Source organism: Saccharomycodes ludwigii, chromosome V, assembly GCF_020623625.1.
Source record: "Saccharomycodes ludwigii strain NBRC 1722 chromosome V, whole genome shotgun sequence".
In the NCBI taxonomy this organism is placed as follows: domain Eukaryota; kingdom Fungi; phylum Ascomycota; class Saccharomycetes; order Saccharomycodales; family Saccharomycodaceae; genus Saccharomycodes; species Saccharomycodes ludwigii.
Window position 1 is genome coordinate 598,007 of NC_060204.1, and position 17,572 is coordinate 615,578.

At 29.3% G+C, this 17,572-nt stretch overlaps 8 protein-coding genes across 8 annotated transcripts; 4 read left to right on the top strand and 4 right to left on the bottom strand.

Annotated features, from left to right (window-relative positions):
• Positions 1-159: 159 nt before the first annotated feature.
• On the bottom strand, positions 160-1,152 carry SCDLUD_004046 (uncharacterized protein; the record flags this gene model as incomplete). Its single annotated transcript, XM_046076748.1, has 1 exon — positions 160-1,152. The coding sequence occupies one exon, from the start codon at positions 1,150-1,152 to the stop codon at positions 160-162; it is 993 nt and encodes a 330-aa protein (XP_045933691.1).
• A 462-nt stretch (positions 1,153-1,614) lies between these two features.
• SCDLUD_004047 (uncharacterized protein) lies at positions 1,615-2,079 on the bottom strand (the record flags this gene model as incomplete). Its single annotated transcript, XM_046079149.1, has 1 exon — positions 1,615-2,079. The coding sequence occupies one exon, from the start codon at positions 2,077-2,079 to the stop codon at positions 1,615-1,617; it is 465 nt and encodes a 154-aa protein (XP_045933692.1).
• A 496-nt stretch (positions 2,080-2,575) lies between these two features.
• NCE101 (Nce101p) lies at positions 2,576-2,758 on the top strand (the record flags this gene model as incomplete). The annotated part of the gene is made up of 1 exon (XM_046081612.1): positions 2,576-2,758. The coding sequence occupies one exon, from the start codon at positions 2,576-2,578 to the stop codon at positions 2,756-2,758; it is 183 nt and encodes a 60-aa protein (XP_045933693.1).
• Positions 2,759-3,293: 535 nt separating this feature from the next.
• Positions 3,294-5,987, top strand: SCDLUD_004049 (uncharacterized protein; the record flags this gene model as incomplete). Its single annotated transcript, XM_046079148.1, has 1 exon — positions 3,294-5,987. One exon carries the CDS (start codon positions 3,294-3,296, stop codon positions 5,985-5,987), a length of 2,694 nt encoding a protein of 897 aa, XP_045933694.1.
• Positions 5,988-6,720: 733 nt separating this feature from the next.
• Positions 6,721-12,783, top strand: LAA1 (AP-1 complex accessory protein LAA1; the record flags this gene model as incomplete). The annotated part of the gene is made up of 1 exon (XM_046079147.1): positions 6,721-12,783. The coding sequence occupies one exon, from the start codon at positions 6,721-6,723 to the stop codon at positions 12,781-12,783; it is 6,063 nt and encodes a 2,020-aa protein (XP_045933695.1).
• A 377-nt stretch (positions 12,784-13,160) lies between these two features.
• On the top strand, positions 13,161-14,171 carry NUC1 (ribonuclease; the record flags this gene model as incomplete). Its single annotated transcript, XM_046079146.1, has 1 exon — positions 13,161-14,171. The coding sequence occupies one exon, from the start codon at positions 13,161-13,163 to the stop codon at positions 14,169-14,171; it is 1,011 nt and encodes a 336-aa protein (XP_045933696.1).
• Positions 14,172-14,398: 227 nt separating this feature from the next.
• Positions 14,399-16,435, bottom strand: CBP1 (Cbp1p; the record flags this gene model as incomplete). The annotated part of the gene is made up of 1 exon (XM_046079145.1): positions 14,399-16,435. One exon carries the CDS (start codon positions 16,433-16,435, stop codon positions 14,399-14,401), a length of 2,037 nt encoding a protein of 678 aa, XP_045933697.1.
• A 216-nt stretch (positions 16,436-16,651) lies between these two features.
• Positions 16,652-17,497, bottom strand: PEX2 (ubiquitin-protein ligase peroxin 2; the record flags this gene model as incomplete). Its single annotated transcript, XM_046079144.1, has 1 exon — positions 16,652-17,497. One exon carries the CDS (start codon positions 17,495-17,497, stop codon positions 16,652-16,654), a length of 846 nt encoding a protein of 281 aa, XP_045933698.1.
• Between the last annotated feature and the right edge of the window lie 75 nt (positions 17,498-17,572).

Below are 17,572 nucleotides of genomic sequence, written 5' to 3' on the forward strand. Positions count from 1 at the left end.
TTCTTTCTTTAAAATGATAACCATTATTTTCCCTTCTTTCCACATTATTAATGCATATTAAAGCCTGGCACTATTATTATGTTTCCATATTTTTTATACAATTTTATACACTCCTACATGTAAGATAAAATTGATAAGGAATGGGAGGGGAAGGCTATATCAAATTTCTTGTAAGAAACTGCTATAAAAAACCTTTACATCATTTAAGGCAATATAATTCAAGCAATTATCCAAATCGTGTTTAGAAAAAGTGCATAACGTTTCATTGTAAATATTTCCCAGAAATACTAGTTTTTTCAATGTTGGAATCATTTTGATTAAATGTGTTAATTGTACAGATAGAGTCAATTTTAAATTTTTTTCTACATTAATAATGCTTAGAGTTTCTAATTTCATTAACCCTGGGTTAGTTAAAAACAATCTAAATCTTTCACTTAAAATGAATGAATTTGAATATTTTAAACTTAAACTTTTAATCTTAGTGGAGCCAAAATTTTTCAATTCAAATGGGTATGACCAGTTACAATTGTTTAAGGCTATAATAGATAAATGGGGGCAAATTTGTTTATTTTCCTCAAAAAATTCAATCTCATAGTTGTGCAACTCTAATTCTTTTAAGTTTCTAAAATTTATCAAGTGCTCCTGGCTGAAAACTAAATTGCTTGTACTTGCTTTGAGGTTTAAGCTTGTAAAGTTATCGCAATTGAAGTGATATTTAAAAAAATGGGTAGATCCACCGGTAGTCAATTCTAAGGACCGTAGATTTGGAAAATCGTGCTCGAAAAGTGTTGAAAATTGGAAAGTCCATTCATGACTAGCACAAATGTCAGTTATTCTTACATTTTTAGCGTATAGGAAGTACGGGGAGGTACATTTTAGATTTTTGACATTATATTGTAAAAGAAAATCCCAAGATAATTTAATGTTTGCAAAAACATATGGTGAAAATTTTATCCTAGTATATTTTGATAATGATGACCAACTTACTATATCTTTTTTGGATAAAAGTTTAAATATTAAAAACAATACTTCAGCAGGTATGATTGATAGAAAGTTTAAGTGTGATGGTTTGCTGTTGGTGGTTATTTGATCTTTTTTTAGTTTTTTTGGAGAAATAAAAAGAGGATCTTCATTATATGATCTTTTATTCATTATTTTTAGTTTGATATTTCATTTTAACTTTTTATTTGAAAATATTTTTAAAAATGAAAAAATAAAAAAAAAAAAAAAGAAAAAAAGGGTGAATTATATATGTATTTAAAATATAATAAGCATATGCCGTAAGACTTATTGTTTTTTGTTTTGTTTTTTTGTTTTTTTTTTTTTTTTTGTTTTTTTTTGTTATAATTTTAGATTTAAACTCTTTATGATTTAGTAAGATTTTGAGTAAATAAATATATATATATTTACATATGAATAAAATAAACGCACAAAACTGTTTTTAAAAAAAAAAAAAAGTTATTTTGTGTCTATTACCACTGGTATATATTTATTTATATAATCCGAACTGTAATATTTAACCAATAACAATGACGATTTTAGAAATATGGATTTGGGGTTGAGAGGAGATAAAAATGAAAAAAGATATATATATATATATATATATATAAGACATCATTCCATTATAACATTATTCATTAACTCCAAATACTCTTCGAATTTTGTCATTTCTTCGTTAAGTCTACTTTCGTTGCCTTCTCTTTCATAATTTACAATCTCCCTGCATTGACCAAGTATTTTTATATTTTGGCACTGTGCGGTGTCAGAACCCAAATCTTCATCTTCTCCCGAAACCTGACATATATCTATTAAAAATGGTTGAAAGTTCCATTTCATTTGAACTTTCTTCCCAATAATTTTATGGCCTCTTAAATATCTAGCCTCATATGCAATTTCCCCATCTTTAACAACCTCTTTATCAAAATTACCGGGTAATTCTTGTGTAGGTCCATTATAATCAATTAAACAAGGAACCAAATGCACTGAAAAGGCTTCTTGAGATGTAGCCAGTTTTGCTTTTTCCAATACAACGGTCTCATTATTAGGATTGAAAGGTGTACCTTGATTAATTATTGTCATTATTTATTTTCTTAAGCAAGGGAAGGTATTTTTTTTTTTTTTTTTTCCTTCGTCTCTCCCCTCAGACTTGATAATATAATTAATAGCAAGTCAATGATACCTGACAGGTGAATATAACTCATAAGAACATTGCTACTCTAATAAAATTATTTTTATTACATTTTTCCAACAGAGATAAAAAAATAAAAAAAAAATAAAAAAAAAAACACGTAAAAATATTAAGAAAAGTTTGTACGAATTGTTATCATTATAAAGTCACGTGATCAAAAGATCATTTGCAATACATTTTATCTTGTATCCGAAGGATAATCGGACTGCATGCATAAAAAGAAGCTGTACACGTTGTATTTTTTTTTTTTTTTTTTTTTTTTTTTTTTTTTTTTTCCTTTTTAACCAATAAAAAAATAATATACACATAAAAAATATATACTTTTATTTCCACTATTTAAACTAACCAATTTAAAAAAAAAAAAAAAAAGGTGATAAAAAGCAAGAAATGGTTCAACCAGCTCCATATTTATTAGGTCGTTTTTTGGATCCAATTTTTGCTATTGGCGTGGGTACCCTAAGTTATATCCAATACGAACGTAATACCCATCGAGAACCTGGTCATACTTTATATGATTTATTACAAAAGAAATTTTTTGCTACTAAGGAACAAACACAAGAAAAGAAATAGGATTATCCATAGGTCTTCCAAGAAAGCTTTTGCCTGCATAGGTTGCAATTCCCCCCTCCCTCCCAATTTTTTTTTTTTTTTTTTGCCATCGTCAATAATATTACATATGGTTGTTTAGGTCTGTAGAGGAATGACACAGTTCATATGATCTTTATAGGAGATTAGTATTTTGTACTGAAAAGATAAATATATATATATAGATATACTTGTCTTCTTTTCTTCTTTTCTTCTTTTCTTCTTTTCTTCTTTTTTCCCACTTTCACCATCGCGGTTCCGTTATTGCTGATGTACATATTATTTTTACCTCGTTTTCTCAACCTCACCGGATATTTCCCTTTTTAGATACTTCCGTGTGGTTGACTCATTGTATATAAAATAAATTCTAAAAAGAAAAAAATAAATTCTAAAAAAGCATTGCCATTTTACCATCTCATATAAAACAAAATAGTTTGAAATTCGAACTTCATCTTTTATAAATTCAAATAATTCCAAAAACATCTAGAACAAAAAAATAAAATAAAATAAAATAAAAAATATGCCCAAGGAAGTACCATACTTTTCGATATTTTCAACTAATAAGCAAAATGATACCGTAGTACCAGTTAAGAAAAAAGTATCCAAAGCATGTGATTTTTGTAGAAAAAGAAAGATCAAGTGTGATGGACAATCACCTTGTGATAAGTGTCAACTTCGCTCCAAAATATGCACATATGCATCTAAAAATCTGGTATTTAAAAATGCAACCAGTCTTAATAATAATGTTATCATAACTGGTCAGCCAACTCAACCCTCCCTGATTGCTGGAAACAACAGTACCAATAATACTAAAAGTATTACAAAAAAAACTAACTCTAAGAAAAAAGTTACTAAATTATTGAAAAATCATCAAAAGTTACTCACAGCACGCATCAGTAATCAATATATTAAAGACAAAGATTCCAATAAAAACAATACAGACCCTAATTATAAAGAGATTTTGCAATCCATTTTCCCCAGAATTAATTTTAATTCAGAAAATTTTTCTTCAAAGAAATTACTTAACATTCTTCAACAATATAGGATTTCTTCTCCAACGGAAACGGAACTTTTACCTATAAATTCAATCAGTTCTCAATTTGAACAACGAGCAGATACAAACAGTCTCCATTTAGATGCCAATAAGAGTATCAACGCCGTTTTTAATGGCAAAATCAAGAATAGTATAAAGGAACCCTTGACCGAATTGCCTCCTATAGATTTGGCCTTGAAGTTAATTTTTAAAACATGGGATTCTGCTTGTATTTTATTTCGATTTTACCATAGACCCTCTTTTATTAAAATATTGCACAGTTTATATGAAACTAATCCAACGGATTATAATGAACAACAACGGAAAGCTTTGCCATTGATATACTCTGTAATAGCATGTGGTGCCCTATTCTCCAAAGAAGATATCACAGATGAAAATACTAGAGTTTTTTATGAAGATGAAGGGTATAGATATTTTACACTGGCTAAAAACTCGATAGACCTAACCAACTCTTCAGACATGTATACAATACAGGCATTTTTTATGATGACCTTATTTTTACAGTGCTCCGCTAATCTAAGCAATTCTTATTCTTATATTGGAATTGCTCTTAGAGGTGCATTAAGGGAAGGCTTACATAGAAGGATCGGTAATAATAAAATAAGTCCCCTTGAGGCTGAAACCAGGAAAAGATTATTTTGGACGGTATATAAAATGGATATTTATATGAATTGCATTTTGGGATTACCTATTTCCGTTAGGGATAGTGATGTTTGTCAAGAGCTACCCTTGGATGTGGACGATGAAAACATCTTTGCTGACATCATCATACAGCAGCAATGGGGCAAAGTTAGTAGCTGTGGGCTAAATAACGAGCACACAAAATTAATTTTGATCTTAAAAAAGATTAATGATGTGGTCTATCCCACAAAATCTTCGAATAAGCATTTACCTAGTCTAGATAAAATTTCTAAATTGGAAATTGAGTTAAATAACTGGATGGAACAATTACCGTTGCAGTTAAAGCCAAAGTATCAGTTAGATTTGCAGCAACAATTGAAACAACCGTCCTTAAGTGCTGACGTAGCAACACACAAAGAAAATATTAATAAAATAAAATTATATTTGAAGGCTAATAATTTGTTGTATTTGGATTACCTACATGCCAGGATTTTTATTTATAGACCCTTTATTCATTATATAGCTTTACACCCATCAAAATACCCTCAGTTCACCGAACAATTTACCTTGGCACAAAAGTGTATACAACTTGCTAGAAAAGTTGTTCATGTTGCCCAGGATATGATTGCTGACAATTTGCTAAGTGGTTGTTATTGGTTTGCCATTCACACTATATTTTTTTCCGTTGCTTGTTTACTTTATGCAACACATTACAATATAGAGAGTGGAGAAGATATACGGAGAACTGATATTGTAAATGATGCCAAGATAGGGTTTGGTATCTTAAATAAAATCAAGAGTTCAAGTATGGCGAGCGAAAGAATCTTTCAACTTTTAAATAATTTGTTTGAAAAATTAAATGATGATACTGTTCAATTATATAGGGAAAAATTGCATGAGTTGAACAGCCATAATAGTGACAATTTTAATGCTGCTAACAATTTTTTAGGTTCAACTACCATCAGTTCAATGGACACTAATTCTGTTTCTAGACTATTGGATATTCCACAACTAGTTGATGACAACACATTTATTAAGAAAGTTAAAACAAACTCTTCATCTATTGCTTCTGATAAAGCACGTACTGAAAGTGGACAATTAAAAGATATAATAAAAATTGAACCAAAAGATAGTGCTGACACTAATAATGCTGATCAAACATCAAATTATGTTAATTATATACAACACCAAAGGCATTCCATACCAAAATTGATTAGTTTATTTAATTCCAGATCGGATTCACATATTTCGAGCACTATAGGTACAAACCATACAGGGGCAATTACAATGCATTCGGATGCGGTTACTAGTATTAATAGTAATATGAATAACACTACTAACAATAACGAAGAAAATACACCAATTACAACTGTCGATGGAGATGACAAAATGGTAGAAAATACGGACTTGTCAGCCAACAATTATTTACCTGGCATATTTGATGATTGGGATTTATTATTAGGTAAAATTTTCCCATCATATATGATTATGGATGACTATTTGAATGATTCTGGTACACCTTCCAATAAAAGCCTGTGAAATCAAGGGGGCTTTAGTGAATATTTTCCACTGATGAAAAACTATGTAGAGTAAAGAGCTTACTACGATAAATAGATTTATAAGATATGTATAATGATAATGATATACTTGTAGACTTTGACTTTTTTTAACTGCAAAAATAAATCAAACTACAGTCTATACGGCTAGTTGAAAAAACCTCATAGTTATTTTGGCTGCATCAGCATAAACTTTGTTTCTTTTATTAACCATGAAATAAATGATTTTTTGTTATAAATAAACTCATCATTCTAAGGATTTTCAATAAAAGGATAGAGAAGACAAAGCTTTTACCTTACTTTGTTGTGTTTAACCCGGATAGGATATTTTATCCAGGCAAGAAAAACTTCTTTTTTTTTTTTTTTTTTTTTCATTTTTCATTTTTTTTTTTTCCTTTATAAAGAAATCAAAACTCAATTCTTACTATCTAAATATAGTTAACTTGTAAGTTACTTTTAAAAATACAAAAATTAAGAACAACCATTAAGAAAACAGAGAAAATCTATAAACCAGTTCGATACTTCACCAATTAATTAATAAATAATTCAAAGTTGAACGCACTTTTTATTTATTTATTTCTTTCTTTTCTTTAGTTGTTTTTTCATTTCTTTATATTGTTTTTTTTTTTTTTTTTTTTTCCCTCCACCTTCTTTTGTTTAGATATTAAATAACAAGTTTTATTTCACCACTAACTTTATCATATTCATATAGCAACATGGATTCAGAAAACATTGAATCCAAATTAAATAATTGTGCCAACAAAAAACAATGCTTAATGGCAATCTTAACAAGCGTATTAGAGAAATTATACAAATATCAAGATGAAGATGAAATTATAGAAGAAGAACAAGCAGCAACTGGATCAAACTCAACAAAATCCCCTCCAGCAACAGATTTCACAGAAAAGTCTTTAAATAAACTGTACAGTCAGCTAATTGAAATATTATCTTATGCAGTGAAGCAACAATATTATGTCAATATCAAGGAAAGGGATATGTCTTTCATGACCCGACAAATTCAATTACAATTCAGCCAAACTTTAACTACGTTGCTAACCAGTTTATATAAATATTCGCCTGGGAAAGTTTACGATTCTTCTATGCTTTTTTCCAATATTTTTTGTGAAGAAAAATTGCCTGATATTGAGTTGGATTCAAACAAAAAGAAGATCTCAAAGATAAAAAAAAATTATCAATATACAGAGTTAAAACATTTGTGTGCAGTCTCATTGATATCGATAATTGAATGCTATGGGGAAGAATTATCTTCTCTAATACCCTTGATTTTAAATGGTATATTTAAAAACTTGAAAAAAATGGATGAAAAAATTAAATATTTTCATTGTCCTTATGCTATTGATCTAATGAAATTACTAAGGGCTATTATTCACAATTGTGACTCTAATTTTATTAAACCAGATTTTATAAGAAGCTTCCACAAGATTTATAAGGATTGTTTGGTTGGTGTTAACACCGATCGTTATCCAATTGAATTTGTTTCCACTGCAATAGACTTGGCACATATAGTTCATTATGGGCATACTGCAAAACATGGACATTTAGTGGAGGAATTATTCGTTGATTTGATGACTGATATTGATGTCGGCTTCAAGACTTGTGCCGAAACAAGATTGAAGACTGCTAAAATGGTATCATATGTATTATTTCATTATAAAAATATTGGTAGTCTAAGAGTCACCGAGGTTTTGGCTTTTTACTCTAAATATTTCACCAATTTTAGCTCCAGAGAAATTAAAATCGGGTGTATCGAGTCAATAGTTCAATTTTTTATGCTAAATTTAGTTGCAGATCCCAATTTTTTGAAAGAGGTAAACTATTTAAAGTACTTGAATTTTTTGAATACAAGTGTTTTTGGCCATTTAAATATATCAACACAAAAACTAGATTTAACTAGCAGATACTTGGATTATTTTGATCATTTAAATTCCTTGATACTTCCGTACATTTCTGAATCATCCAAAAAGCTAATCATTGCTCAAATTTTTGAAAAAAAACTACTGAAGGATACCGCCGAAAATCTAAATCAAACATTAGTATATTTAGGTTTCACCAAAAGATTGCTTAAAGATCTATCCACATCCTTTAGTAATGACGATCAATTTATTGTTTTATTCAGACAACAACTTTTAAAGTTGTGCAAATCTAAAAATTTCCAAATTAGAATTGAAAGTAATGTTCTTTTAAAGGAATTCCTCAGGATTTTTCCGGATTTATTGACCGAGGTTTTGGAATCCTCATTAACTGTACTTGATTCCAATTTTTCAGCTGTAGATAACTTTGATTTTGCAACAAATCATGGTTATTCCATGCTCATTGCTAACTTTATGGAAATAGCTGATAAAGATTATGTTTCAAGTGATTTGGTTATGAAAATCACTTTGTTTGCAACCTCTTATTTAAAAAAGGGCACCCTGTCAATTGGTACAACCAGTTATTATAAAGAACTAATTACGTGGATCATTTTAACTGGATTAATGAATTATAAGGATAAAAACTTTTTGAAAATGCAAAAATCGCAATTATTTTTGTTTTGGAAAAATGTACTAACTAATTCGACTACGTATAATAACGAAGATGAGCTATACAAAATTCTAGAAATCAGGAATCATGCATTGACATGTTTATTGGCTTATTTGAATAACGAAGATTTGGTGGATAAAGAAACTGCAAGGGAGGTTTCTCAATTATTAAGTAAATGTTCCTCCTTTAACAACCAATTGACAATCAAATCCAAAACAATTGACAACGCTTTGTTGTACAATGAACACAGAATATTGCAAGTTTACTTAAAAATCAAAAATTATGTTAAACATGACTTCAATAGTGTCATTTTGATTTTAATTTTAAAGAATTTTTCAGACCCAAATTTATACAAAGAAATGACATCTTCGGTCTTGGAGTCTATTAAGGCATTAAATGAAAAAAAAAAGAGGAATGCAAATGTAGAAGAAGCAAACTTACCTACTTTAACAAAATTGTTGAGGTCAGATGATGGTTTTGCTTATGGTCTAACAAGTTTGGTTTCCGGAAATAATGTTGGTAGATTATGTCAAATTTCCAACGCAAAAGAAAGAAACGTTGAGGCAATTAAGGTTGTAAATTGGATAAACAATGAATCTAATTGGTACTATCAATTTGAAGATGATTTATTAAGACCTTCTCCCAATGTTTTATCCTACGATTATCTTATTTTGTTATACAATGGTTCAAGTCCCTACAGTTCTTTTGAAAAATACTCTCCCAAGATCACCACGTCTTTAATTAATTACTCAATGGATATTTTTTCTGAAATTTTGCCATTTTTAAATGATAAAATTCAGTTTTCTGTTTTAGAAAGTTTAAATTCGTTTATGGTTTCCAAAAACTCTACTCCTGAAAGGTTAATGGCTATTGCATTAAACACTTGCATTGCTTTGAATAATGCTTTATTAATAGCATATAAACATAACATTGGATTAGATTCTCTTGTTGGGAGACTTTTATTGGAAATGATAAAAACGATGGATATCAGGGATAACGAATTGTTGATTAAAATTAATGCTGATTCTGTTGGTTTATTGTCAGCCCTAGTTGATAAGAAGGCTAAAGAAAAGAACAATGCGTTTGGTTTGGAAAATATTAATATTTGTATAAAAAACATTGTTGACAATGAGGATTGTTTTTTTAGAGTTTTTAACGGGTTATCGTTGGCATCCATTTACAAGTATAATCCGCAGTTTTACTTTTTCAATTCAATAGTTGAAATTCTAAAGCAGCTATCTTCTGATCCACATCCAGTTGTTCATACATGGTCCCTAGATGCTTTAGCGTTGTTATTAACTAACCACACAGTGGTCGATGCCACTGTATTGTCGGATATTGCGATTCATTTGGAAACATTACTGTTGGATGATAAGTATGGTAGTTACACAGATACAACCTGGAAATGTGACTACTATCTAAAGTACAATTCCAATTTAACTATTTTATATACTACTAAAGTGTTGTCAGACATAGCAGGACCTGGTATTTTGGATTTAAGTAGAGCTGGGTTGACTTCTTTTAAGAATTGTACTTATGCCTCGTTGAATGATTTTAATGTTTATAAAAAGCTAATTTCGTTGGATATTTTCAAGAACATGTTCACCTTCAAGATGGATGGTGTTTTCCCATTGTCGATGATTTCCAAATTGGCAAAATGGTTATTAAATTCTTCCGTTTTTATCGGTTGTGGAACAAACGAAACTAGCAATTTTATGATTGACTCAACAAAGCAATTTTTCCCGATTACAACATGTACAATTGTGATTGGTTGTATTTACGATTTTTACGAGCAATTAATTAGATTAGATAAGTTTAGTTTGATGTTTAAAGAAGTTGAATATATGACTTGGGTTTTATTATCATGGAAACCAAACAATGAAAGTGTTTTAGTTGTGGTAAATGATTGGATTTCAAGAACATATGAGAACGATTTATCTTGGTTTGAGAAATTATATCAACTAATAAATACATCTGAAAACAAAATTTTGTCACGATTATATAGAAGATATGACAAATTATTAAAAGACAAAAATATCAAAATCATTGTTGAAAGAGACACAAAAGTGGAAGAAGAAAAATCTATATCTGAAGGACAGAATCATGAAAATAGGGTAGACATTAAAGCAGTTGAGGATAATGATGGTAATAATAATGGTAATAATATTAATGGTAATAATATTAATAGTAATAATAATAGTAATAATGGTAATAATAATAGTAATAACAGTATAGCTATTAATGCATCTGACAATGATACTTCTAAAGATTTTATTGGCTGGAGATTCAAATACAAGCTTTTAATTCTGTTAAATAACTTGGTACATTTTTCCCAGGATTCATCAAGATATCATCTATTTTTATTTTCAAGGTTGGATAAAGTTGTGCAAATAGCCTTTTTGGCATCTGCAATGAATGTTACGGAGGTTAGAGAGTTGGGCATAGATATTTTAGGTTTTATTTTGAGCGAATTCAAAAAGGAAAAGGACGAGAGCAATCCGCATATATCATGTCTTTTACAACACCAGGCCCAAATTACAAGTGCGATAATGCCGGCTTTTAGTAGAAATACACCAATAAGTGTAATTATGCCAGCATTGGAGGTTCTATCCCAGTTTATTTACTCTGAGGTTGCTCCATTACCCAGCTTAGAAAAATTGACGAATGTTTTGGTTAATTGCTTGGTTGAATTATCTCTTAAATCCAATGATTCTATTAAAATTGTTGACGTCAGTGTTAAAACAGAATCTTCCAGAAAAAAATTAAGACTAGTTATTTTGGATGCATGGGCACAACTAAAAATAAATGGCAATGAAGAAGTTCAAAAATTTGTTGATCAATATTTGTCTGGGTTGATTCCGTTATGGATTATAGCTCTTCGTGAGTATGCTATGGAAAAATACAGTTTTGTTTCAGAAAAAAACAGCTATATGATTACTCTTCCAGACACCTGGTTAAATTTAGTTGATGCAATTGGATGTGTGGCTGAAAATAATTATGATCTGTTGTGTAGTTGCTTAAGCATGTCAGATCTTCAAAGTTTCATGTTTGTTTTGTATGCGGAATGCATGGAATCCTTAATGAAAAATTTTGAAAATCCCTTAAAGAAGACTAAAGTGTTACAAGCATTGCACAAAATATTACAATGTCATGTCCTATCAGGTCCCTTTTTTGAAGACGATATCCATCATGAGTGTGTAAATATTTTGGAAAGGTTGGTTTTAACAGGTTCTAAAACTGATAAAATGCAAGTTGTTGAGATTATAACCGACTTGTCAAAAGCATTTATTGCCGAATTTTCCGCAAGTGAGAGTGCATTTTTGAGCGGGGTTGATAATTTATACGAACTTTTCAGAATTTTATTTTTGATCGTATCCAATATCTTGCCCTTTATCAAGGAGGAAAGCAATTTGAATTCCGAAATCGAATTGAACGATTTTGACTTTGCATTGACGAAGAAAATTTTTGGATTATTAGCGGATTTATCAGCGAGCTTACCAGCTGAGTTTAGGCTGGATTTATTTTCATGTTTATTGTTTATTGCCACAAAGATCATAGCAAACAGTACTGAAGCTTATGATTATGTGGCTATAGTTTTACCAATGATGAAAACCATTTTCCAAAAAAATGAAAACAAGGATTTAGTGGGCAATTTTTATAATGCAATTAAGTTTAATATTTTTAATGATTTACCCTTGGAAAGTGGAGTGGTCACGTTTATGATATTTGTTTCCAATAATTTTGCAGAGTTTACCGAGAAAGATCTGGATTGGTTTTGTAATAAAGTATTAAGTTTGCTAAACGAAAATGAAGTGATCGCAATGCAAATTATCAAATCTTTAAGTAATAATGATTACTATGCGGGTGATCTGATATTAAAAAATATTATTAACAAGGGATTGTTGGATAATAATGTAGCTGCAGACATCACTGCAAGTACTCTTTGTGAATTGATGTATATTTTTGTCGAATCACGTGCAAAGATTAATTTTGATTCTGCAATATTATTGGGCTTACTTTACTTTGATAAGCTGTGCGAAACTCATTCTGAGATGGGTGCCATAGTAAGGCCGTGGTTAACAAAAATGGCTTCTTTGGATATATCACGATTTCAAGAGGTTGTCAAAAATAAATTGCCTCCAGAAGTACGGGAAAGAATGAAACAGATAATTAAAGATGGTATAAGTAAGCCAGATGAAGATGAAAAGGACAAAATTCAATTAAAATCGTTTACATGATTCAGTAGTATATCTTTTTCCGTATTTTATTTCCATTTAACATTCCCATATGTTGTATTGTATAATTAATGAATTTAATGTATAATACAAAATTTAACAAAAAGATTTTAATTGGCTGGTCTTATAATTTTGAATTGTGTCCGCGATGATCTTTCGGTTTGGTTAATCAAGAAAGAAAGAAAAAAAAAAAAAAAAACTTCCGAATTTTTTTTATTTATTTTTATTTTTTTATTTTTTTCTTATTTATCTGATTTTTTTTGTTTTCATCTAAAGAAAATTCTAATTGGATACGAAAATTAAGATTTCAAAAAAATTTTTTTTTTTTCTTAACGAAAAAAAACAAAAAAAAAAAAAAAAAAAAAAGGAAAAAAGAAAATATGAGCATTAGAACAACTGTTAGCGGTTTGTTGGGCATAGGAGTTGGTACAGGTATTGCTTCCTTTTTTTGGAATGGTAGTAGTAACAGTGGTGGTACACCTACATCTACCGAAACACCCGTTAGTAGTGGAAACCTACCAAGTCAGCCATTGCCAAATGATAAGTTGAGACTAGTTGGTTCTAACGTTGATCCATCAAGCTTTTTCCAGTATGGATTTCCAGGTCCCATTCATGATTTGCAAAACAGAGGAGAGTTTATTTCTTGTTACGATCGTTGTAAGAGAAATCCGTATTGGGTTCTTGAACATGTTACATCAGAATCTATAAGTGTTTCTAATGCTGACCGTAAAAATTCAGTATTCAAAGAAGATGAACAAATCCCAGAAATTTTCAGAGGGAAATTAAAGGATTATTTTAGATCTGGGTACGATAGAGGACATCAAGCGCCAGCTGCTGACGCTAAATATGATCAGAAAGCAATGAATGAAACCTTTTACTTGACCAATATGTGCCCACAAGTTGGTGATGGTTTTAATAGGGATTATTGGGCACATTTAGAGTATTTTTGTCGTCAATTGACTAGTAGTTATGACAGTGTTCGTATCGTTACTGGACCATTATATTTGCCTAAATTGGACCCAATCGACGGAAAATATAAAGTTACTTATGAGGTAATTGGAAATCCACCAAATATTGCTGTTCCAACACATTTTTTTAAATTGATTGTTGCAGAGTCGCCTAAAAAACAAACAAACAATGATAACATATCCGTAGCCGCATTTGTTTTACCAAATGCCCCTATTCCAAATGAGACAAAATTAACTGATTTTGAAGTTCCAGTTGAAGCTTTGGAGAGAAGCTCTGGTTTACAATTTTTGACCAAAGTTCCTGAAAAAAAGAAGAAAGAATTATGTAAAGAAGTTAAATGTCAGATTGTTGTTAGAGAATTTCAAAAAGCCCTACCCAAACCAAGTAAGCCATTATCTTTACCTTCGCCTAAAGGCATTTGATAATATAGCCGGTTTCATCTAATGTTTTATATATATTTTTATATGTAATCCTGTTAATATTTAACTGGCAAAAAAGGAAAAAAAAAAAAAAAAAAAAAAAACACAGTATGCGTGCTTGTAATATAAGAATGATATTTTATTTTTATTTTTTTTATTTTTTCCTCCGGTTAATTGCAATGTAAGTATATATATAATACACATTAAATATCATTAAAAAAAAAAAAAAATTAAATCTCCTCGGGTAACAATGCAAAGTTGGTCAATTCCCTAATAGTCCACCTTTCTAAAGTTCTACTTTCATGTTCTATAGCAGCGTTTTGTATTAAACGTAAAATAGGGACTCGGTTTTTATTATTAATTAACAAAACATTCTCTAACAGCGAATGATCTGTGCCAAATGGATTTTTGGTTATTGTATCTTCTAATGCATATTCATTGAGTATAATTTCTTTTTTTGGATTCAACTTAGATTGAGATAAAACATAGTTCCATCTAAGTAGTTGTAAAAAAGAATCATTTTTGTCATTGAGCGTATGTTTGGTAGCGTTATATCTAATCGATTTTCCTTTTGTTTTAATTATGTAGTCAAAATATATGGTTGATATTTTACTATAAAAATTTTCGTTAATTAAACCATTTAAATTTTGCCATTTAGCACAAAGATCCAATAGTTGATTGACAGTATTAAAGGCCCAAATTCTATCACCATTATCGTCAAGTGAGACGTGTTTTTGCTGTTCATATATAACGTTTAAACAAGCTTTAATAAGTAATGGAAAAACTGTAGGGAAATATTCATGTTTTTCATAAAGTTCAAGGTTCTTGGTGATTTTTTCAAACATGTAGATAGCTTCTTTGATCTTAACCACTTTACTATTAATATTCTTCGTTGATACAGTATTCGTTATTTCATTTTCTGATCTCATATTGTTGTCAGTAGAATACAACAAGTGATGGACTAAAACGCCCAGATCACTTGGAGATAATCGGCCTCTAGTATTAACAATTTTCTTTAATAATTCATCGACAGCTGCTGCATCATTAAAACTGATGTGTAACATCAACAAACTGCTGTAAAATTTTTTAATCAAAGTATTATCAGTTGTTTGTTTCAAACCATCTATAATTGGAGCAGCTAAGTCCAAGTTATTTGATTGAGAGGCAAATTTTAAAAGCTGCTTTAATATTAGTAGTGAGCTGATTGAATAATTTGTAGGTAATTTGCGAATAATACGATGAATATGTTCATCTATGACGCCAGTGGGGTCTTTTAATCTATTATTTATAAGTATTTTTAAAACTTTACTGATGACTACGGGATCATGCTTATTTAAGTTTTTATCAGAATAAAAGTTTTCAATTTTGCTCCAATTTTGAATAACGCCGTTAATATTTTTAGTTCCACAATCTATTTTGATTAGAGTATAGATATAATTTAAATATTTTGTAGTTGATTTGTCCTTAAATACTGGTAAAATATGATTGGCAACCCTTTTAATGTAGACTGGATTAACGTTGCTTCCACTTTTTAAGGTGAAAAGAATAGAAAAAATTCTGTGGCAAGCATCATCATTAAGTAGAGATAATTGAGGATATTTTTTGGAATAATTTATTATGAAATTAATTATGGCAACTTGGTAGGAGGGTAATTTGAGGCTTAAAAATTGAGGTATTAACTTTTGAGTTAAATATACCGGATCAATTAAATCCGAATCAATCTTGAAAGCAATTTTAACGACTTTAAAAGCAAACAAATAGTCATTAAACTTCAATATTGTATCATCAACGAGCCATTGTAAGATTTTCCTTTGCGTAGTACCATCACTACTGTTGCTTTTCTTGAATAATTCTTTGTAATTGAATATCGTATTGAAAAATTTATTTATTAAGGAAATGTCATGAATATTGTATAGTACTTGTAGTTTAATAAATTCATTAAATTTGACTGAATGTTCGATATTTTGTTGGATTTGTGAGATAAGCTGATTATTAGTAGTGGCAGTATCATCAGGAAATGTTTTTACCAGTTCTGGTAAAATATTTGTTTTTATAATGGTATAATCGCTGTTTTTAATAGACTGAAATAAATTTAAAAAGTGTTGGGTTTTTTGTTCAATTAGAGAAGTAAGGTTGATGTCACTGCTGGAAGAAACGGTAGTATAAAAATATTGATTTGAAATAATTGGAAATAGTACAAATGGATGAAAAGAACTAAATTTGTTTATTTTATATCTGGTTAAAAAAGCATTTTTTAATCTTAACATTATTCGATTTGTATTTTAGAACACGTTGCTTAACCACTTTTCCTTTCTTTTTTTTTTATTATAGCAGGAATTACATAGAAATGGAAAGAGAAAAGAAAAGAAAAAAAAAAAAATTTATATTTAATTGAGAGGTTTTTTTTTTTTTTCTTTTTTTTTTTTTTATGTATTTTGGGTTACCCGGGTATTTTTATGCATCAAAACTGAATGGGGAGATAATCACACGGCTTCAATTTGTTCAATGTAAACATCAACACTACTACAATTGGTACAAACCCCCCATTCCAAAACTTTACAAACACAATAATAACAATATTGTGATTTGCAACATTCTACGCGACATGCATTAAAAGGTACATCCATGCATAGTAGGCAAGTCACGCAAGTTGTTGTTGTTTTTGATGTTGTTATGGTTTTCTTTGTAGTCGAATATTGCCTCTTCTTGATAAATTTTACTAGAACGTCACTTATTAAATCAGTACTAAACAATTCCATTATATTATCTAATAAAAACTGAGTGGATTGGAAATCTAAACTGTATAAGGCTATCATATCATAAAAATCTTGTTTTGAAGTGTTTACTTTACATTGGATCCCAAATATTCTGTCGTATATTGTTAGATAGGCATAATTTTTGACCGAAATCAATTTAACAAAATTACTAAAATCAATGATTTTAAATATAGTTAATAATAGTTTAATTAATTTGTGTGTAGTAATGGTAATAACAGAGGAAGAAGAGGTATTACTATTGTAGTAGCATTTAGATAATTTTCTAATGGAATAGGTACTTAATATCATTGAACAATATAATTTCCATTTACTTGAGTTTGTAAATTCAACACCACACATTTCCGAGCCACTTGTTGATATACTGTTTTCGGTGGTAGATGTGGTGGTAAAATAATATATTACTGTTTTTAACAATAACTTACATTCATCGATTATATTATTGTTGCATCTAACCGGTATATTGTAAATTGAATTATAAAATAAACTTTCTAGTTTATCGTATATAGCATTATCCATAGATAAAGTATCTATTTTATTAACTGATATTGACATTTTTCTTTTTTGGTTTTTTTTTTTGTATTTATCAATAAGATTATTTGATTTAAAGCAAGATATTAAATTTTTGAA